This window comes from Zea mays, chromosome 2, assembly GCF_902167145.1.
Source record: "Zea mays cultivar B73 chromosome 2, Zm-B73-REFERENCE-NAM-5.0, whole genome shotgun sequence".
Taxonomy (NCBI): Eukaryota; Viridiplantae; Streptophyta; class Magnoliopsida; order Poales; family Poaceae; genus Zea; species Zea mays.
Window position 1 is genome coordinate 212619539 of NC_050097.1, and position 23424 is coordinate 212642962.

General features: G+C 49.8%; 1 protein-coding gene across 1 annotated transcript; it reads right to left on the reverse strand.

The window, feature by feature from the left end:
• Positions 1-8818: 8818 nt before the first annotated feature.
• Positions 8819-20882, reverse strand: LOC100284392 (uncharacterized). Its single transcript, NM_001371989.1, has 6 exons — positions 20784-20882; positions 20240-20696; positions 19862-20131; positions 19626-19740; positions 19308-19531; positions 8819-9447 (listed from the first exon to the last, which is right to left on the reverse strand). Exons 2-6 carry the CDS (start codon positions 20453-20455, stop codon positions 8974-8976), a joined length of 1299 nt encoding a protein of 432 aa, NP_001358918.1. The 5' UTR covers positions 20456-20696; positions 20784-20882; the 3' UTR covers positions 8819-8973.
• Between the last annotated feature and the right edge of the window lie 2542 nt (positions 20883-23424).

Sequence of the window (23424 nt, forward strand, 5' to 3'; positions counted from 1 at the left end):
AGCATTTCCAGCTCCCCAATGCGCCCAGCCTAAATGCAGCATGCAAGGCGTACGGTACGGCTACCGAGAAGGGCAAAAATGGCAAGGCACTGCACTGGGACTCAGGTCAGGGTGCCATGGCAAGCAAAATGCAGAATTGCAGATGCAGATCGATCGGTAAAGCCGACAGACACACACAGCGCTCCGAGCCCCGCCGCCCGGGAAAAAGCCCAGACAGACGTATGTATCACTTTACATAGCCAAGCGCCGGTGGTGGAATTTACAGGTCAACCGACAGCGTCACCATCCCAGATGACTGGCGCCTTAGCATGCGTTTGCGCCCACTGTGCTTAGGAGCTGTTCGTTCGCTTTAAACACAGCAAAAATGCAAGCTCTGAACAAAGGTGCCCTTGCTGCTTCACCTTTCAGGCATGCTTATGAGCATGTCATACCTGAAGGTAGTAAAACACACACAACAAGCGTATTCACAACAATCTCGGATATTGGTTCACAGCAATTAATGAAAGTTTCGATCATCAACAACAAAGCTTACAGATAAAGAAGAAATCCCGCGGACAAGGTGGTTCCTGTGTGAGTGGCGTCAGTCAAGCGAAGTCGATGTAGGCGAGTGATGAGGGATCCCCCGGCGGCCGCGCGCTCGCGGCTTCCTCCTGTGAGTTGGTTCTGAGCTTGGTCCCCCTCTTCTTCGTCGACTTCGCACCCGTGGTTCTCGCTTCTCTCCCCCTCTCCTCGCTTGGTCTTCTTCGTGCTGGGGGATGGATTTGTCTCGTCTGGACTTTCGGCCGGGGGTGCTTTTTGAAGCTGATGTTTGGCACCGGTTTTCCTCTCCTGTTTGCCCCGGAAGCCCGCGCTCCCCATTGGCATTCTGGCTTGTTGTCTCGTTTGGAAGATGCATCTTCAGGCTTGATCCTGTCTCGGTTGGTCACATCCTTCAAGCTGCTTTTGGTGGTTCTGCCAGGGGATTCATGGTCCTCCCGCTTGCCGATCGGGTTTTCCGTTTCTCGGTTTCCTCCAGGGATGTTGGGTTCCACATCTACAACTCCAGATGCATCGCTCGTTCTGAATTCAAAGCTTTCTTCAACTTGTGGAACTCGGGGGGACCAAATTGGAACTATGAGCTCAAGCTATTCCTTCAGGAGGAGAATGCCAACTGGTGGCTTGTCTCGGGCAGGAAAAAAATCTCATTCGCCGATGTGGTTAGGCGCCCGCCTTTGACTGGTGCAAATGCTGTTCCAGTTCGTCGACTTCGTCGTTCTTCCTGTTCAGCTGGAAAATTGATTGCTCCGAGGACTTCTGTTTTCAATAGATTGGGTTTCCCCTTCGGAACTCGGGGTCCGAGGTCTCCTGCCAACTCTTCGACCTCGGGGGCCTCGTCGCGTGATCTTCATCGTGAGTCTGCCCCTGCGGCGTGTTCTCCCAGGCCTAACGGGTGCAGGAATGGGCGCGGATGTTGGGGCTGTGATGATTGCTCCCTTTCAAATTCAAAGTCAATCTCAAATTCTTCTGTTGGGCGGCATTGGCCTCGTAGGTTGCAGTGGCGGCCCATTCTGCGTAACGGGCCCCTCAGGCCTGTGCTTGGGCCTGGAAGAACGGACTTGTCGGGCTCGGCTACTTCAGCCTTGTTCTGCCTTTTTTGTAAAGCCAGGGGGCATTTGGAATTGTTCTGCAAACGTAAAAAATCAGAATTTGGTTTCCCTCTCTCCTCGTTCCCTTCCTTCGAAAGTATCTGTCCTTTGGAAGGGTCACTCCGTCCCTTGGACTTCGGGTCCTGGTTCCGCTCATCCTCCAGGTCTCTGACAGGTGGGACTCCACCTTCATTTGCCTCCTTCGGTGAATTCGCCAAAGCGGTTTCATTATTAAAAAAATCGGAACAGGCGCCAGAGACGTCCTTGGAGCTCGCGTTGGGTGTCACTTCAACAAAACCCCAACCTGCTTCTCTACCCTTTGCTCTCCGGCGATCGTCTGAGAATCTGTCAATGGCGTACCGGCGTGTGGACCCGGGGCCGTTCCTCCCTCTAGGATTCAGCGCCGCGGTGGTCCAACATCGTGGGATTATGGTCAGGTCAGTTTCGCAGCGTTTGCCGCCATTTCATGAGGACTGGGCGATTATAAATATCCATCCTTTACCGGAGCACGAGGTCTTGTTCCCTGCGGTTAGGGATGTGGTCAGGGAATACCTTGTGGAGCATCAGAGGGTTGGTGTCCGTGCCATTCAGCGCTCACATTTGGGACAAGTGTTGGTGCAATTCCGTAGTGTGCTGGAGCGGGATAACTTGGTTCTTCTTGGTCCCCAGCAGTATTTGGACGCTACATTCACCGCGGTCCGTCACAATGATGCCTGGAACCACCGTGCCCTTCTCTTCAACCATGAATGTTGGCTTATGCTTCTGGGCTTTCCCTTGGATTATCGTTCTTCGGAGTATCTGCAGGCCGCCATTGGGGCATTTGGGAGACTGGTTCTGTGGGAGGAGGACCGAAGCAATATCTCTAGAACCCTGCTCCGTGTTCGGGTCACTTCGCTTGAGGAGGTTCCTCAATTTATTGTTTTTTCGGAGGCTGAGGGTTTTGTTGGGGATTCCTGGACGGTGCAATGTGAAATTATCCAACAGCTTATGCTTGGCGGTCAGGCTCAGGATGAGGACCCCATCCCTCCGCCACCTGAGGATGGTCATCAGCTCCCCCTGGCCTTCTTCGGGTTGGGCCAACCTTTGCCCCCGGCTGGGCTCGACCTTAACTTTCCTCCGGAGCCTGAGGGTGGAGTGTTGCCGGCTCAGCAGGACGACTTGGGGCAGGGAGAGTGGGATCAGTGGATTGTGAATGAGCAGCCCGCTCAGCAAGACCCTCAACCCCCCTTGCCAGATGAGCAACTAATTCAGCAGGAAGAGCTGCAACACAGCAATCAACATTCTGGCTTGTCGTCTGACAGCTCCACTGGTGCTGCTCAGCTTGCACCCCCCGCGAATGGTCATCATGCAGTAAATGGTCATGCTCTGATTGGGAACGGAATGGAATTCAATGCTGGCCCCTTCAATGGGCCGCAGGAGGTTGATGGACCACCACCTCAGGTGGATCAGGCCCAGGATTTGGAGGTTATGCCCCCTCAGGTCCAGGTTGATGTGCCTAACAACATTCACCATCAGAATCTGGAGATGAATCTCATGCTACACCAGGACTGGCAGCCTGACCCCGTCTTTCAGTTGATTGAGGAGAGAAATAGAGCTGTCCAGTTCTCTAGGCTCTGGGCAAAATTCTTTGCTCCGGCTGGACCGACTGATCACTCGGTGGGTGTCCCTGAGAAGTGGGCACCTTTTTTCATTTCGAATCTTCTTCAGCCGGAATCCTTCAACTGGTCAAAGACTTTTCTTCTGTCAGGTATCCCTTTAAAGTTGCAGGAGCAAGGTGTGAATTCCATCCCTTTTGTGGTTCCTAAGGATTGCCCAGTTGACCCCTCCCTGGGGGATGTCACCTCTAGGGCCTCCAAGGATTCCACTGGTTCTGGTGGGCTGACTCCAATCATTGTGGAGACAGGGCTCAGAAGAAGCAAAAGATTGAAGGAATCGCGTGACGGGTTCAGGCATGGGGCATGTCCAAAAAGGAACTGCCTCATGTGCCAGCATAACTTCGATGGCCCACCCCCGCTATCCTCCAAGGTGCTGCGGAATCTGGGAACCAGGCTTTGCAACCTGTCTGAGGAGGACCTGTCTGAGCAGAGGCTGAAGCAGAAAAAATCGTCTTTAGGACCTATTGGGCCGCAGAAGGTTGACAGGAAGGATCTGACAGATGAGAAAACTGATGATTCTTCTGATGAGGATCAACAAGATAATCATTAGGTGGATGCTGGGGGATCTGGGCTTGTGTGTGAGCCCCATTAACTTTTGGATGTACTTGATCCTTCTTTTGGTTCTTGCAGGACTTTTGGACTATGGGGTGGCACCTGGGTGTGCCTGTTTTAATACTCTGTTAATTTGTGGCCTGTGGACTAACTTGGATTTTATCCACTCGTGTGGATATGTCCCAAAAACTTCTGGTGTTATCAATGAGTAATCCGAATTCTGTTAACTTCATGGAGTGGTCTGTGCTGAGCCATAACGTTAGAGGAATTAACTCTACCGCCAAATGGAATGCTATTCGTTGTTCTATTAAAGAGGCGGGTTGTGAGGTTGTTTGTTTGCAGGAAACAAAGAGGGAATTCTTTGATTTGGCATTTCTTAAAAACTTTTGCCCTGCTGCTTTTGACTCTTTTGCTTTTGTCCCCTCGATGGGGAACTCGGGCGGATCTGTTATCATTTGGAAGAGCTCTAGGCTTACAGGAAATGTTATCTTTCAAAATAATTATGCCCAATCGGTGGAATTCACTTCAAGCTTGTCGGCCTGCTCCTGGATTATCACCAATGTTTATGCTCCTTGCACCCCTCATGGGAAAATTGATTTTCTCAACTGGCTGCATAATATTTCTATGCCCCCTGACAAACTTTGGCTTCTAGTTGGTGATTTCAATTTAATCCGTCGGCCGGAGAACAGAAATATAATTGGGGGGGATTTTAACCTTATGCTCAAGTTCAATGAAGCGATAAGCAACTTAGATTTGATTGAAATCCCTCTTCACAGACTCACGTACACCTGGTCGAACAGATAGCAGGAACCACTGCTTCAGAGGCTTGATTGGTTTTTCATCTCGCAAGAATGGTCGACTGTCTTCCCAGACTCCTTTGCCAAGACATTGCCGCGGGACATCTCCGACCATGTTCCTTGCTTGGTTTCATTTAAGTCCAAAATTCCTAAACCTACGATATTTCGGTTTGAGAATTTCTGGCTTGAATTGGATGGTTTCATGAACCTTTTTCAAGCTACTTAGAATGGGATCCCTAGCATTCCCGACAAGGCCAAGAATCTGACTGCCAAGTTCAAAATTGTTAGGAAAGTTCTGAAAGAGTGGCAGAGATCGCTGCCAAAAATAGATATAACGGTGAAGAACATTAAGTTGCTAATTGAGCTTATTGACATCATGGAAGAGCACCGGGATCTTTCTGTTGAGGAATGGAACTTCAGGGAAATCCTGCAACAAAAGGTGGCTGAGTTGCTTAATATTCAAAAAATTTATTGGAAGAAGCGTGCGGCTATTCGGTGGGTTACTGAGGGAGACATTTGCTCTCGCTTCTTTCACGCCCATGCCACCATTAAACACAGGAAAAATTCAATCTCTGCTTTGACTGATGACAATGGGACCATATTCTTTGAACATGAACATAAGTCTAATCTTCTCTGGGAGGCTTTCAAATGCAGACTGGGGTCGTCCGACTTTTCTGATATTGGGTTTGACCTATCAGGAATTTTAACTTCCAATGAGCAATTACAGGGGCTAGATCAGCCATTTTCTAAGCTGGAAATTGATAGCATCATAAAGCTCCTACCTTCAGATAAATCCCCAGGGCCAGATGGTTTTAATACAAACTTCATCAAAAAGTGCTGGCATGTCATTGCCCCCGATTTCTATGATCTGTGTGACAAATTCTTTCATGACCAGGCTTGCCTCAGAAGTATCAACGGATCATTCATTGTCTTGATTCCTAAGATTGAGAGTCCTATGAAGGTGGGGGATTACAGGCCAATTTCTCTTCTAAACAATAGTATGAAAATCTTAACGAAGCTACTGGCAAATCGTCTGCAACCGTTCATGCCCCGGCTAGTTCACAAGAATCAGTATGGTTTCATCAAGGGGAGGTCCATTCAAGACTGCTTGGCATGGGCCTTGGAATATATTCACCTTTGTCACTCCTCAAAAAAAGAGATCATTGTACTCAAGCTTGATTTCGAGAAAGCCTTTGACATGATTGAGCATGAGTTGATTATCCAGGTTCTTATCCACAAAGGTTTCAGCCCTAAGTGGATCAACTGGATCCGGAGCATTCTTCACTCTGGCACTTCCTCAGTGTTACTTAATGGAGTTCCTGGTAAGCCTTTTCATTGCAGGAGAGGGGTGAGGCAGGGCGACCCTCTTTCACCCCTGTTGTTTGTCCTGGCAGCCGACCTTCTTCAGAGCATCATCAATAAAGCTAGGATGCGGAATCTTCTCAAGCTACCATTGCCCGACATTGGTGAACAGGATTTCCCGATTATTCAATATGCAGACGACACTCTTCTGATTTTGGAAGCATGCCCTAAGCAACTTTTTTTCCTAAAGGCAATCCTCAACTCTTTTGCCTCTTCTACTGGTCTGAAGGTTAACTACAACAAGTCAAATATGTTCCCTATTAACGTGTCTCCGGATAAAATGGTGATCTTATCCCGTACCTTCAATTGTCAGATTGGCGAGATGCCATTCACCTATCTTGGCTTGCCTTTGGGCCTGGTGAGACCTAGAAAGGAACACTACTTACCTCTTATTCAAAGGATTCAGAGGAGGCTGTCTTGCTCTTCAAATTTTTTGTCCCAGGCTAGGCGCCTGGAATTGGTTAATTCGGTCTTCTCAGCCTTACCAATGTTCTTCATGTGCACGCTCAAGATTCCTAAAACCATCATTAAGGAAATTGATATTTTCAGAAAGCACTGCCTGTGGAGAGGAAATGACATCAACTCCAAGAGGCCACCTTTGATTGCTTGGAATTCGGTCACTCAAAGGAAAGTGAATGGTGGCCTGGGTGTTCTTCGATTAGAAACGCAGAACGAGGCTCTTCTAATTAAATTTTTGCATAAATTTTTCAACCACAGCGACTTACCTTGGGTCCATCTGATCTGGAACAATTACTATCTTACTCGAGGTCTCCCTGGTAATAGAAGCGTTGGATCTTTCTGGTGGAAGAGCATTGTAAAGCTTCTGCCAAACTTCAAAGGACTGGCTACCCCCGTCATTGGCAATGGCAGATCAATTTCATTCTGGGATGATCAGTGGAGTCAGGGCATCCCGAGGCATATTTTCCCAGAGCTCTTCTCCTTTGCTAAGAACTAAAAAATGACTATCAAAGAGGTCAAGGATCAAGAGCAGTTTCATGATCTTTTTCATTTACCTGTCTCTGATCAAGCGTTTGATCAATTTTTGGTACTCAAGGGGTCTTGGGAGCAAATTATTCTTAATAATGTTCATGACCGCTGGAAGTACATTTGGGGATCGGACAAATTCTCGTCCCAAAAAGCTTACAGATCTTTCATGGGCCAGATGCAGACTCATCCTATCTACAAACTAGTTTGGAAAAGTAAGTGTCAGCCTAAGCATAGAGTCTTCTATTGGCTGTGGCTTAAGAACAGGCTAAACACCAGAAATATGTTGAGAAGGAGAAACATGGAGCTAGATTCCTATTCTTGCGAAAACTGCCTTTGGCAAAGAGAGGAGACCCTTTATCATCTTTTCCTCAGATGCAACTTCGCGAAAGCCTGCTGGAACTCAATTGGCATTACCCCACCCAGAATTTCCAACCCTGAAGAGGCATCTGTGAACCTCAAACACCAGCTCAACGTTCCCTTCTCTATGGAGATCACTATTCTTATGACTTGGAGCATCTGGAAAAGCCGAAACGAGTGGTTGTTTTCAAACAGAGATCCCTCCGTGCTCCGCTGTACTCAGGAATTTAGTAGAGAATTGCGACTAATCATTCACAGAGCACGGGGAGAATTCGACACCTCAATCCCGAACTGGCTAAATTTGTGGCAAATATAGAAATAGCTCTTCCTTTTTCTCTTCTTTTTATTGATTGTAAAAGGACCAGGGCCTAACATTTAATTTTCGCTTTCTAATAAAATGCGCAGTAGGGGTTTCCCCCTCCTGATCCTTCAAAAAAACACACACAACAGGGTGAACCCTCTGTACTTTCCAGAAAGCACATCTCTTGCTGTGCTGAATGTCGCAGCTCTAGGGATGGCAACGGGTCGGGTTCGGGTCGGGTGGAGCAAAAACCCGCCCGCGACCGCACCTGCGAAATGTGACCAAACCCGCCCGCGGCCGCACCCGCGGGTGGAATCCCGCACCCGCACCCATCGGGTTTCGGGTGGGTTTCGGGTCCCCGTCGGGTTTCGAGTGGCTGACGGGCGACCTCCAGCGACCAGCGCGCGGCTGGGCAGCAGAAGCAGAAGCGTGCGGCGAGGTCAGCCATCAGCAGAAGCTCCATTGCTCTAGCGTGCGGCGAGGTCAGCACTCAGCAGAAGCTCCAGCGGCCGTCCAGCGTGCGGCGAGGTCAGCAGAAGCTACACTGCTCCAGCGCGCGGCGAGGTCAGCAGAAGCTCCAGCCTCCAGCGGCCGTCCAACGCGCGGCGAGGTCAGCACTCCGCAGAAGCAAAGCGCGCGGACGCGGCTGGGGCGCTGGGCTGCTGGGATTTTGGGACCTCGGTGGCCGTTGCCGTTGGGACCTGGGTGCGGCTGGGCTGTTGGCCTACTGGGATTTACGGTGGCCGGTGGGCGGCGGCTGCGAGCAAGAGAGGCAGAGAGCGGCTGCTGGGACCTAGGAGGGGATGCGGCTGCGAGCAAGAGAGGCAGAGAGCGGCTGGCGGCTGCTGGGACTGGGACCTGGGAGGGGATTAGCCGATTAGGTTTAGGTCTCAGTTGGGCTTGGGCCAGCAGTTCGAGTCTTCGAGACTGGGGATACTTGGATTGGCGTTCACGTTTGGTTCGGGTACCCGTGGGTCACCCGTGGGTGAAGTGAGAAACCCGAACTCGAACCCGAAAAGGTGCGGGTCGGGTTCGGGTCACACCCGTGGGTGAAAAAACGCACCCGCGCCCGCACCCGTCGGGTACCCGAACCCGCGGGTTAAATTGCCATGCCTACGCAGCTCACACCCTAACCACCACCACCACAGTGGCTCAAACACACCAGCTTACGCGCGCGCCGATGCAAATCACAACACCATATTTCTGTTTCTACCGTGTCCCTTCCTCTCAAACAACAACGGGGCAACTACTAAACTAGATTTCCAAAAAAAAAAAACGAGGAAACAAACAACTCAACAACCAAAACCAAAGAATCGCATGCAGCAGCCGGCGGCTCATCAGCCAACCGCCGCCTTCTCCTCGGAGAACCTGGGGAGCTGGACGAGCGAGTTCACCCGCGTCACCCCGTCAAGGCCCGACCAGCTCTGGTCGTGGGCGCAGGCTGCGCCGCCGCCGACGGCCGCGTCTGCCGCCCCCGACAGCGCCTTCTCGTGGGCACTTCCGGCCACCGTCCTGACCGTGAAGTTGCGGGTCAGCGCCGGCTCCTGCAGCTCCTGCGCTTCGTTCGGGTCCGCGGCTGAGCCTTCGTAGTCCAGGCTGATGTTGTCCATGGACGCCGTCGAGTCGCGTTCCTGGTCCATCTTGCCATCCAAGTATAGGCAGACCACCGCGCAGTCGTCGGTCTTCGATGTCGGGTACTTGGCTTTCCATTCACGAGCGGCGGCCTCGACCAGGGATATCGCGGCCTTTGATCGGCTTGGGGATGACGACACGATGTCAACGGCCTCCTGGTTGCTAAGGACATCCCACACCTGCATGATTTGCATTAGCATTAGGTTAGGTAGATGGATAGATATAGAAGTACAATTATGCATCTTATATAATTTCGTTAAGTACAACTACATAGAAACAGGGAAACTGAGCCAAACAAGAGAAGACGGAATATAAAAATAAAAGACGCATCCATAAGGGGACCAAAAAAAACACTCATGCTGATTCCACACGAACGTTCTTTTAACCTTTTCCCTTATAAAACATATGTATGCTAGAAGGGGCTAAAGTAGCATGCTTTGAAATTTTTCATTAAGAAACAGTGGCAAAAGGTAAAACCAATAACGCAGCCAGCGACTTAAAAATCGACCCAACTGGTCGTGCAGGAATGTTTGAAAAGCGACAGAGAAGTCCATTACAAATGGGAAAATAAACTATCATCACCAACCACAACCACTTCAACAAAGGGCCAAAGTTCTACCAGGACAAAATCGCACTTTTGATAGTAATACGGTTATTTAGGCAAATGTAGAGTGGGTGCACTCATCAAACGAGGGAGGATTTATGGATCAAAAAACAGTATTTTCAGCCAATACTTTACCGACAAGCGATAATCAGTTTCATTAAAAGTTTAAAACAGCTTCACTCTTTTTTTTTATTGGTCCCTGAAATTTACAACAGCTACATAATGACTTGTGGTAAATAAGTTGTCTAAATAGAGATTATATATGTTTGAATGCACAACAGCAAAACTGAATACTCCCGTCGGCCATAATAATTCCCGTCGGTTTTTAGGGTTGCCGACGGGAGTTAATTAACTACCGTCGGCCATAACGAAGCCGACGGGAGATAAAATAACTCCCGTCGGTTTTTAGGGTTGCCGACGGGAGTTAATTAACTACCGTCGGCCATAACGAAGCCGACGGGAGATAAAATAACTCCCGTCGGTTAGTCCGGAGGCCGACGGGGTTTAGGGCGGGCCCGGCTAAAACGCGCGCGCCGGCCACTCGCCCAGGCTCTATTCATCGCGCGGTCGCTCATCCCGCGCCGCCGGCCACTCATCCATCGCCGGCCACTCATCCCGCGCCGCCGCCGATCGCCGTCCAGCGCCCGAGCGCCGCCCGAGCCTGCGCCGCCGCCGCCGTGCGCCCGAGCGCCGCCCGAGCGCCGCCCGAGCCTGCGCCGCCGCCGCCGCCGTGCGCCGCCCCGCCCGAGCGCCGCCAGCGCCTACGCCGCCGCCGCCGACCCCGCCGCGCCCGTCCCGTCCTCCGCCGCGGCTTGCCGACGCCGCTGCCCCCGCCCGTCCCCTCCCCCGACGCCGCTGCAACCTCCACTGAGACAGTAAGATTGAAATTATTTAAAATTATATCATTGCGATATATATTTATATTTATATCGAAAATATGTTTATTCCCGTCGGTTGGTTGATTGTATTGATTAAGCCGACGGGAGTTAACTACGTTGTGGTCGTTTAATTAGTATGATACACTGTTTATTTTCCTAGAGTTTTAGGGTTAAGTGCGCAGACCAGTAGTTAACCCTAGGCGTCACCCGTTCCGGAAGCATGCACATGCATCACATTTATTCATATGTTTGGGCCTAATGCACCTAGACAATCTATGAATGCATAGATTGTATAGTTTCATTCGGTCCAAACACAAGATTACTTGTGATGTGCGTGGTTCCGGGATTGTCCACGTATTTGGACAGCCGGAGAATGGGTGTGGCCGCATGTGATTCGTGCACGTGTCCGTTGGTCCGAACGAGATTTCAGCAGCATAACCCAGTTGTTCTCCGTCGCACCATGATAGGCGTGTGTTCGGAGAACAGCGGGGTTATGCTGCCGAAATTTCGTTCGGACCATCGGGCACGTCACGAGTCGCATGCGGCCGCCTCCATTCTCGGGTGGGTTTATGTCCTTTCCTATAGTAGGGTTATCACCTAAGCCACGTGCATCGCTCTTATATGCTGAATTTTTGGTTGGTGGTTTACACAACAGCAAAACTGAGCCATCCTAGTCCACAAACATGGAAGATGACCGTGAGTGGATGTATGCTGGTTGGAAGAAGGGCGGATGTCACACAAAGGAATGGTTTCAGAAGACAGAAAAGTTTTTAGAGAACGCTCGTGGAGAGTCAACCCACGCTGTGATTAGGTGCCCATGCACCAAATGTGGGAACATCCAGTCACATGACAAGAGAACTGTGGCACTACACCTTTGCAGTCATGGGTATGTTCAAGGTTATAAGGTTTGGGATAACCACGGCGAGTCACGGTGTATAGTATCAGCACAGATGGAGGTGGATGACGGTGAAAACGTTGATCGATTGGACCATATGTTAGAAGATATGCAGGCAGAGTTTGTCAACAATCCTGAAGATCCGCCTACAAAAGAGGTTGAAGAGTTGTTCAAACTCCTCCAAGACTTAGAAATGCCTCTGCATGGACACACAACGGTTACCATCCTCCAGTTCGTGACCCGTCTAATGAGCATAAAGTCAAAGTTTGGTTGCTCAGCCAAATGTTATAAGGCGATTTTGGACTTGTTTAGTGATGTCCTTCCTGCCGATCATAAGGTGCCTAAAGACATTTACCGGTCAAAGAAGCTGCTAAAGGCTTTGGGAATGCCATATGAGAAGATCGATATATGCCCGTCCAACTGCATGATATATTGGCGCGATCGTGCGAAACTAGAGAAATGCTTGAAATGTGGCCTGTCGAGGTACATAGAGGTGGTAAACGAAGAAGGGGAGAAGGTGACAACAAAGAGGGCACATAAGCAGCTTCGCTGGATGCGTCTCACTCCAAGACTGAAACGTCTGTTCTTGGCTAGTAGAATTGCGAGCCGCATGAGGTGGCGCAAGAATCGTAAGCCCCCGAAGGATGGGGTAATGCAGCATCCGTGTGATAGCGACGCATGGAAGGCCCTGGACAGCTTCGATATAGAATTTGCTAGTGAAGAGAGGAATGTTCGTATTGGGTTGGCGACAGATGGTTTCACGCCTTTCAGTATGACCGCAGCGTCTTACTCATGTTGGCCTGTCTTTGCCATACCGTACAACCTTCCACCTGAAGATTGCATGAAAGATGAGTTTATGTTCTTAACTCTCATCATACCTGGGAAGGATCATCCCGGCGTAAACCTCAATGTTATGCTTGAGCCATTGATTGAGGAGTTGAAAGAGCTTTGGGAAGGAGTGGAGGCGTATGACAGCTTCATGAAGCAAAAATTCAAACTTCGGGCAGCATATTTGTGGTCCATACATGATTATCTAGCGTATGGGATCTTTGCTGGGTGGAGAGTCAGTGGAAGGCTAGGTTGTCCTATTTGTGGAAAAGAAACAGATTGTTTCTGGCTCGATAAGGGTGGGAAGTTCTGTTACTTCGATTGTCATAGGTCTTTTCTTCCTTTGAACCACCCCTTCAGGCTCCAGGCACACGAGTTCAGGAAGGACACCATTGTCACGAAGGAACCCCCGAAGCGTCGCACCGGGTGGGAAATCGCTGAGGAGCTGAGTAATCTAGTGAGAAATGAGGATGGGGATGGGTTTGCAGGTTTCGGGAAGACCCATAACTGGACTCACAAATGTGGCCTTTGGGAGCTCCCTTACATGAGGGCATTGCAGCTCCCGCACAACATCGATGTAATGCACCAAGAGCGTAACATGTGTGAAGCACTATTTAACACCGTCATGGATTTCCCAGATAAAACAAAAGACAATTTCAAGGCCCGAGTGGACTTAGGTAACATATGTAACCGCCCAACTCTCATGCTCAGAGAAAATGGAGGCAAGCCTCGTGCTGAATTTGCCTTGAGACCCAATGAACGAAAAGAAGTGATGAAGTGGATGAAAGATTTAAAATTTCCCGATGGTTATGGTGCGGGGTTCAGAAGATCTGTGAACTTGAAAACAATGAAGATCAATGGGTTGAAGAGTCATGATTACCATATAATGATGGAAAGGCTGATCCCAGTAATGTTGCGTGGTTACATTAACGAGGAAGTGTGGAAAGCGATAGCTGAACTTAGCTATTTCTACAGGCAGCTTTGTGCTAAAGAAATTTTAAAGGAGATGATGCAGAAACTAGAGGAATCGGCACCGGTGCTTCTTTGCAAGCTGGAGAAAATATTCCCGCCTGCGTTCTTCAATCCTATGCAGCATCTTCTTATCCATCTCCCATATGAAGCAAAGGTAGGTGGGCTAGTGTGTTATAGGTGGATGTATCCCATAGAAAGAATGTTGAAAAAACTGAAATCAATGGTGGGTAACAAGGCAAAGGTTGAAGGTTGTATAGCAGAGGAGTTCAAATTTAAGGAGATAGCTTTCCTCACAAGTGGTTACTTGACTGAAGACCACAATGTATTTGCCCATACGAAGAGGTACCATGAAGATGAAACGGTGCATCCGTGCAGTCACATTAGCATATTTCAATGGAACGGCAAGGCTGTTGGTCCACCAGTGGCATATGAATTCAGTGAGAACGAACGGAAATCTGCTTTGCTCTACATGTGGTCAAATATAGAAGAGGCTGAGAAATTCTTCAGGTAATAGTTTACTAGGCTTAAAGGAATTGTATATTCAATGTTTAGGAAACACAATGTTTTCTTACTCTCGTTCTTTTTTAGCGAGTTCGATAAAGAAAACTGGAGGTCTTCTCGTAACCGTCAACCAACGGCGAAACAGCTAGACAACTTGCGTCTAAATGGATTGCACGGGGGACCTAATTTTATCTCCTGGATCCGAGACCATGTAAGCCTTGTATTCTTTGTCCTCATACATCGTGTATAGGTATGACAATTGTAACACTTTTTCATTTATTGACTGTCAGTTCGGGAATGTACCGGATGACTCACAAATGTGTCCTGTGGGATCTCCTTCACATGAGGGCATTGATTCTCCCGCACGTCGGCGTAGTGTCCATAAGGACCTGCGTCAGCTTTCTATTGGTAGTGTGATAGTGAAGAGTTATGGCCGTTACGACGTAAACGGGTTTCGCTTCCGTACAACCAAATTTGAAGCTTCCCGTCCTTTAGCAGCTACGAAAAATAACGGAGTCGTAATCCGGGCTGAAGATATGGAAAGGCACGAATCCGAGTATTACGGAATCATAAACAATATACTCGAGTGCCAATTTGTAGGGAACAAGGATCTGAGGGTGGTGATTTTTGACTGTACATGGTTTGACCCGAAGCATTATAGAACCGAATTTGGAATGACGCAGGTTAAACGCAAGCAAATACTTCACGGGGCCGATAGATATGTCCTTGCTCATCAGGTGGAGCAGGTATATTACTCGTCATATCCATGCCCTAAGTTGAGCGCTTGGTGGGTCGTATACAAAACCTACCCCCGTGATCGGTTGTCCACTCCTGTTCCCGATGATTACAATCGTGAGGCTCAACAAGCTGACGGGGTATTCCAAGAAGATGAGTTGCCATCCTCATTTGATATAGACCCTGCTCCTACATTGGATTGTTTAGTTGGAGACCTCAATGATATATCATTGCCACAAAAAAGGAAACGAAACGATAAGTAACAAGTTAAGTTTATTTCCATATGAATGTTTATTTGTTTAATGTTGGTTTATTTTGCACCGTTTGTTTATTTATTTACAATACTCAGTACTAATAAAAACTTTCAATTGCTGCAGGATGCCTAAAAAGTTTAAGCAGGTGGTGAAGGGGTTCAGGGACTCCCTTTTCCGAGGGAGTTCCTTGAGCGCTAGTAAGAAGGAGCAGCTCTACAGAAGCCTACACCCAGAGTTACAGGGCCAGCCCTTGGGGTTTCAGAGAGGCGATGTAAGAATCATTGTATTGTTGCTTTTAATTTGTGTAAGACTTTAACGCGTGAATGTGACACTTGAGTTACTTATTTGCAGGATGAGGATGAGGATGAGGATCAGGATGAGGATGAGGATGAGGATGAGGATGAGGATGAGGATGAGGATGAGGTTGAGGGTGGAGGTGAGGAGGCTGAGGCAGGAGGTGAGCAGGGAGAGGGTGGAGGTGGAGATGAGACTGAGGCTGAGGCAGGAGGTGCGGCTGAGGGTGGAGATGAGGCTGAGGCAGCTCCAGCAAGGCGTCCACGTAAGTTTAGAAGGCCTCATGCCGTACAACCTCCACCTGTTCCGAGCTCCGAGACGGGGAAGACGGTGATCTCCCCCGTCGGAGATAGGTAAGTGCTGTATCTTTTGATTTGAATCAGCTGTATTCATCAAATGTAAGCATGTTTGATGCTTGCCCGTCTTTTTGTAGGGAGTGGTTGGACTACTCTTTCACCGGCCAGGGTCGTCAAAAGCAGGTGAACTCTGTGTTGAGTTCGCTCCTGAAGTTTCACTACCCTGGACTGGTGAAGATGTCCGACGATGCAGACGCTGCGCCGGTCCTCGTCTCATGTTGGGACGATTACAAGCTGAAGGTCGATGTCACTTATGGCGATGCCCAGGGGCTTGTTCGCGCTGACTTCTGGGTACGTAATCTTGTGTGTGTTATATGGAAGCAATCATTAAAAAGTTAGATAACATTGCATTCTTTTTGTAGGCACGTTTTCGGTTGGCCGACGGGGATGACGCGAACCACGCCGAGAAGGTGTTTCAAGTAAATGCCTATCGGTTGGTGAAGGAGGCCCTGTACGAGGCAAGGATTCAGGCCACGTGCATGTATTATCAACAAATTTTAGGGCAAAAGATGAACAAGAAGACAGGGGCCTCGAGTATATACCTTCGCGAGGAAGAGTATCGTAAGGTTATATTTCAATCCTTTCCTTTGTGTTTGTTTCATTTGAATAGGTACTGATATATGTTTGTTTTTATGAAGGTGGTGGTTCCGTGGATGTCTAACCGGCCAGAGGCCTACGCAGCTTGGTGTGGGGTATGGGCTTCTGAAGCCTTCCAACAGAAGTCAAAAAGTCACAGGGACAATCGAGGCACCATGCCGAACCACACCTTCGGTGGCGACAACTTCACGCGAAAGGCGAAACGCCTGGTAAGAAAACTAACAAATATGTTGAGATGTCATATATTCTTTTATTGTACTAACTCTGTGTTGTAGGAAGCTCAATTAGGTCGCGAGCCGACTCCCATCGAGGTGTGGGAAGCTGGCCATAGGGGAAGCGACCCTTCCAACCCTTTGTGCAGCCAGACACAAAGGGAGCGTCTGGTGAGCTGTTGTCCTCAATATTCGGTTAATGCTCGCAACGTACTAACTAAGGTTATATAATCGATACAGGCGGCATATGCGGAAGAGATGAAGGACCGTCACGGAGAAGACTGCGATTGGAGGACCATGCCGATCGATGCTCAAGCCGTGCATAAATCCGGTGGAGGAAAGGCACATGGACGGTGAGATGTTACATTACATGCCATTTATATAGTGACATGAGCATATGCCTTAATTAATCTTTCTTTGACAACAATTGTAGATTCTCTCTCTTTGATGGAATGATCAACACGACGGATTTTAGAGCGTCTCGGCGGTCGGCATCCGGGTCCGGAAGCTCCGGTCGTAGCTCTCGTCGGCTCACTGAGCAAGAGCTTGAGATCGTGAGGCTGCGTGAGGAGAACCGTGAGCGCGATGAGCAGTTGAGGGCTCAAACTGAGCAGTTGAGGGCTCAAAGTGAGTACTATGCCTCAGTCCACGCGCAGCAACAACAGATGATTCAAGTAAGCCCATTGCATTATTACTGTTTATTCATTGCTTTACACATCCAATGCGTACTACTAATATGCTTGGTCAATAGTTACTAGCTCAGCAGCAGGGCATTCCGTATGTGGCCCCTCCGCCTCCGCCGCAATGGACGTTCGTCCCTATGGGCCCTCCTCCACCTCCGGTAAGAAATTCTATGTCCATTCTCTAGTTACATAGTAAAAACGACGACTTGTGCCGCACTGCACTCACATGAATATGTATTATTCTTGTATTCAACAGGGACTTGTGCCGCAGCAGCCTCAGTTTAGCACACCGCCGGCACAGCTACCTGCCCCTGGCGCACAGGTTTGTATTCTAACTCTATAGCTATCGCCGACAGTTCAGCAGTTAATATGTACGATTTCTGACAAATTGCATTCTCGCTCCATAGGACAATCAGGAAGGAAGTGGAACGATGGATGGCTTCGTCAACTCCCTATTCGCGTACCCAACTCCGGACGGAGGCAGCGGCCAAAGCTCCAACAACCCTAGCCGCCGCGGTTCGTGAATGTGCTTCGATCTCTACCTTTTCAGTAATGAACACTTCGATCTCTACCTTTTCAGTAATGGACACTTCTTTTGTGGATGAACACTTCTTATGTGGATGAACACTTCTTATGTGTATGAATGTGGATGAATGTTCTTATATATATGTGTGTTGATGGATGTGATTGATGTGTGAATGTGCATGATGATATTGTGTATATTTTCTGTGCCATTGATCATAAATATGGGGTTTTTGGGGGGGGGGACAGTTTAACTCCCGTCGGCTTTGCAAAGCCGACGGGAGTTAAACTGGTACTGTCCAGGATAACTCCCGTCGGCTTAGCCAAGCCGACGGCAGTTGTCGCTCCTCCGTCCCGGCACCCAGGGCTGACGTGGCGGACACATAACTCCCGTCGGCTACCTAGGCCGACGGGAGTTAATTGCCCGCCACGTCAGCCCTGGCCCGGGGAGCGACAACCGCCGTCGGCTACCTAGGGCCGACGGGAGTTAATTATCTCCCGTCGGGGCCGACGGGAGTTAATGCAATCCCCGTCGGGTAGCTCCTGTCGGCCGGGTACCGACGGGAATATCCTGGATTGTTGTTGTGATGACAGCAAACTGTGCAAAGTCCATCCATTACTCAGAAATCCACATCATTCAGATGCAAATATCATCAACAGGGAATCAATGGGGAAGCAAGTTAGGCCCTGTTTGGGAACAAAGTTTTTGGAAACCACGGTTTTTGAAATACTACAATATACTTTAGTCATGACAATACCACAGTTTAAAATACTACAGTTTTAGAATACCACAGTATTGAATACATAGAGGTGTTTGGAAGCAAAGTATTTTTTTGCACGCTGGAGAGATGCGCGCGCTGCGTTTTACAGAGAAAACTGAGGTATAAACCTAAGTTTAGAATATTTTAAAAGAGCTACAGTATTTGTAATACTTTAGTTTTGAAAACAGAGATTTTAGCTGGCTTGCCAAACACATTTTAGTATATAATACTACAGTTTTTTAGAATACTGCAGTATTCTTCCAAAACTTTGAAAAAACTTCACTCCCAAACACCCCCTTACTAGATAGTGAGAATCTTGGTTTACCCTAATTGAAGAGCCATTGATAATTTTAATTTTATTGAATGCAATGAACAGTCCCTAGCCACAGGCTTAATCTCCAAATTGTTCAAGTAGGAAGGCGCACCTGATCTCATCACAGTTCACAAATGACTAAACCAGTTTGCCCTCTCAAGTTGAACACGGAAAAGATTTAACAGCTGGAGGACAGCAGATAACAACAGGTCACAGGTGGTGACGGTGCAACGGAGAATGGTGTTAAGCTGGCTAATCATTATCTACACAGCAGGCACGAAAGGAACCTATATCAGAAAATCATCATCCTTGCACCTACCATGATGACAGTTTATCAACCAACCCCTAAAAGCTAAAACATTTTGAAGTCAAAAGAATGGATCACTTGTAGGTATGATCACGATTTCTCTTTCAGCTTCTACGAAATGAACGGGACATCCTGGACCCTGAAGGCCCACCATGTGCGGCTACTTAGATCACGACTGCTGCGAAAGTGCCGCATATTGACATTACATTGCAACTAATCATGTTATGATGAAAGAGAGATACTCTGAAATCCATATCTTTGCAAGTGCAAACATCCAGAACGAACAGAGAGCAACAAAGTGGACAGCTTGGTAGAGAAAAAAATTACCCCATCTGATGCAAGGATGACGAACTGGTCCTTCTCCGTGAGCGACCAGTGGAAGAACTCTGGAACCGAAATGACACCATAATCCTTGAGGCAGAAGTCCCCAAACGCCCGGGCCATCGCCAGGCCAGGGGCGTCGTCGAACGGCAGCCAGACCCGAGGCACCTCCGGTTCGTCCTGCAGAGCAAATACCCTGCCCCTGCACTTCTTGATCCGTTCTGCCTCGCCTGAAACGACAGAAGGCAGCATTTAACGCTCAGATTCCTAGCACGGCACCACATCCATAAATCTGAAACAGTGATGGAGCATATGGAGGCATACTGGGAACATCTGGTTTGAGGTCGACAGTCAGTTGCACGGCCACCATGCCGCCGCCGTCCCTTGAGCCTAGCACGGCGCGCGAGTCACCAATGTTGGCCATGTAGAGATCCGAGCCCTGCGTGCAGGAACCGGCCGGTCGTAAGTGGACTGAGTGCAGCTGAACGCATACGTCCAACAGAATTGTTGATTTGACATATGTTTCTGCGAGGATGGATGAACCGATGGCAGGCACGTACGAGCTTGAGGACGGTGACGGCGGTGCTGCCACTGCAGAAGCAGTCTAGGGTGGCGTGGGAGCGAAGATCTTTGTCCATGGCCTTGTAGGCGCGCGCAAAGGCCTTCCTCCACGCGGCGGCGGCCATGTCCAAGCCGGGCTTGGACTCGCGCACCGCGGCCATGAGCTTCAGCGGCAGCGCGTCGCGGACCCTGCGCGCCACCAGGTGGCCATGCGGGCCGTGCCCGTCGAACACCCCACACAGCACGACGTCCTCCTCCCCGCCGAACCCCTGCCCAAGGCGACAGTCAGACACTCGACCACCATCCATTACCACCATCCTCGGAGGAACGGGGGGACAGGAGCGAGTGAGAGATGGGCGGGAGATTCGGTGGCTTACATCCCAGACGAGCATGGCGTCCTGATTGACCCCCTTCCGGCCCTGCTGCGTGAACACGGCGGCGGTGCGGCTGCGGCCGTCGTTGGAGAAGATCCGGCCGGGGACCGAGCCGAGCTGCTCCTCCCGCGGCGCCTTCCACCTCCTCCCCCGCCGCCTCCCGTCCTCCCCCGCCGCCGTGACCGTCGTCGCGCCCCCGCTCGCCACGCAGTTCCCCATCGATCACGCCTCCGGTCTCCCTCCTCCCGACTCCTCCAATGCCGCGCTCGCCCGGCCAGTAAACGCCGAACGGAAACACCCGCACGGAGACCGAAGATGCCGGCGCCGCCGCCGCGGCGCGCAAGAGGGAGTAGGATTCCCTGTCGGGTGGTCAGGTAGGGTGTGGCGTGGAGGAATCGCAGATCAGCAGCACCGCTGCGGCGCTCACACACGACACGACGTGAGAAGTCAAGGCGCGTCCCTGGATGGATGAGGAGGGAGGTGAGAACGGAGAACAGAGAGAGGCGAGTTTATTTATTGCGGGAGCGGGCGCAGCGGCACGGCAGACCGGCAGTGACGCACGCACGCAGAGGCAGTGAGGGTGAGGTAGACAGCTCCGAGTCACGGAGAAAGAAGAAGCGGCTCTCGGGGACGGCGGGCGTGGGAGTGTGGGGCTGGGACTCTGGGAGAAGGAGATGGTCCGATGGAGCCCGTGCCCGTGCCACGCCGTTGCTTGTCGCTGGTGACTGTTGCGGTACGGTCGCTGGATTACCGTGACTCCGGATTGATTATTATCTGCGCGGTTGGCTACGAGTGACTTGTTTACTTGTGCAGCAGGACGTGCTCTCGTATACCAGCTGACGGGTCACGCACTGCGAGGAATAATCAAGCAGCGATCAGGGGCGACCGCCGACCGGGTCGACGGGGCAGCGGTCAGAGCGGGGAGGAGCCCAATAACGGACGGTTTACGCTACTACGCTCCTCCCGAGTCTTTGTTGACCCGATTGTATTGCGTTGGGAGACCGAGGGGACCTTTTTGTCATTTTTGTCGATTTCTGATGGAACATACAGAAGATGGAGTTCGTTTGCTATTCTCGTAAAAATCGTCTATTGCTGATGGAACTCCTTCTAGCGCAAAGACTTCCAGATATTTGAGCGTAGAATTAGGAATTGAAATCAGTTTTTTACTAAATTATGTTGTTTAGTTACACGTGAAATTGAGATTTAAAATAAGAGACTCAATTCTATAGAATTGGACTATAAGTAGCAATCCTCTCTCACAATACAAAAGCCTCATAACTCGGTATTACGTGTAATTAGACCACACAATTCTAAACTCGTGACATCCAAATAATAGAATTGGAATTACATCTAATTTCAATAACATACATGATTGGTATTAAATTCAATACAATTCCATCCTCACCAATATCATCATATCGATATTAAAACGAAGCACAAGTGACGAAGCAGATAGATAGAAGACGTAGAAAACCGACAGTTCAAATACAGGATAAAAAAGCAGAAGTTTTTTTGTTTACTTTTTTAATATATGTAGATATAGATGGGCCCATGTGCAGTTTGTTTTCAGCTATTAACTGGACTAGTTAATAATTGCTGCGATGTCTGAATCACTGTTTTTAGTTGCTGATAGTATGTGTACTACTAGCTGTTTTTAGGGGCTGCTGCCAATTTTTTTCAAAAAGTAAGAAAGCAACATGAAACGTATCTAAATCCTTAGAAGATCTGAGCAAAACCGGGCAGCCAAATCCGTTGGCGTGGTGCGAGGAAGGCTCGTTTCGTCAGTCCGGCGCGTCGTCGCGTGCGCACGCATGGAGTTCGTCGGAGGCTGCTCGCGCTTGCTCTCTCCGTGTTCGTTCGTTCGTCTCGGGCTTTCTGCGCCTGCGACCAGCTAGCTGCGCCTGCACGTATCTTTCCGCATTCGTACCGGCGCTTTATGGTGGGGGGGGGGGGGGGGGGGGGGGGATCCGAGCTCGCTCCAGCCGATGATGCTCTTGCTTCGAGTTCCGGCGGGACCACCCCCAGCGAGCGGCCGGCGATCCCATCCCATGATCGCGCCCACGGCCCACTTGCCGTTTTGCCGCAGCATCCTGCATCCATCCATCGCCTGATGAATGAATGCCCAACTACCCCCTCGATCGCCCCGGCCGTGGACCAGGACCATCCGCGAGCGTGGGTCGGAACCGGACCGATCATTAGCCGAGGGAAGAAGGAAGAAGGACCGATCATTAGCCGCATGCCAAGTGCCCCACCCCCACTAACCGCTAGTAAGCGCGGCGCATGTAGATGTAGCATCGAGCGCGACGGCGCTTTATGCATAGGCTTGCAGTTCGGCTCGTTGTGACCAGCAACGGTCCGTGGATTGCCCAAAACATGCTGATGACCTGTATATATAACAAAAAAATATTTGCGCATGGATGCAAGGCGTGGCTGTGCCTACCTATCTGGTAATCGTTGCTCCAGTGACCTATTTCTAGCTGTCACGTTGCGTACCAGTACGAATAACCTTTTTCCAGGTCGGAAAGCCCAAGTCTCCGAGTGGTTTTTCTGCGACTGGCTTTTACAGCCCGAAACACCGCCCTTCGCATTGGAGCATCTCTGTCAGGATCGGGCCGGACTCTCCAAGTGGGTGGACGGCCCGGTATGAAGTTCCAGATGAGGCCCAACTTCAGTTCCGTCCGTCTCCATTCCTGCAGGGTATATACCACAGGGGATATATAGTGCAAATGGTCTAGGCAGCCATTGTTAAAGTCGATCGTCTGTATATACACATTACAGTCCAATAACTCAACCGAAAAACATAGCTACCTTGCACACAACTTGCTGGTGCCTAGATGGCGACAATTAATCACCAGCGACGGGTTTTATATCTATAGCAATCAACCCATTCCATTGCAAGCTATATATATAGAGCTGCGGCTCAATTAGGAAATTCTGTATGCATGTATGTACTCCGTCCGTTTCTTTTTAGTTGTCGCTGGATAATTTAATTTTGCATTTGTCGGGGACCATAATTAGGGGTACCCTCAAGACTCCTAATTCTCAGCTAGTAACCCCCATCAGCACAAAGCTGCAAAGGCCTGATGGGTGCGATTTAGTCAGGGATCGGTCCATTCGAGGGACTCGATCACGCCTCGCCCGAGCCTAGCCTCGGGTAAGGGCAGCCGACCCCGGAGGATCTCCGCCTC

Excerpts from the sequence above, each read along its gene's own strand:
- LOC100284392 (NM_001371989.1), bottom strand. The coding sequence starts at position 20,455 with ATGGGGAACTGCGTGGCGAGCGGGGGCGCGACGACGGTCACGGCGGCG. Across the intron at positions 19,532-19,625 it reads CCTCAAACCAGATGTTCCCA|GCGAGGCAGAACGGATCAAG; the intron begins GTATGCCTCCAT and ends CTGTCGTTTCAG. Across the intron at positions 9,448-19,307 it reads TCATCCTTGCATCAGATGGG|GTGTGGGATGTCCTTAGCAA; the intron begins GTAATTTTTTTC and ends CAAATCATGCAG.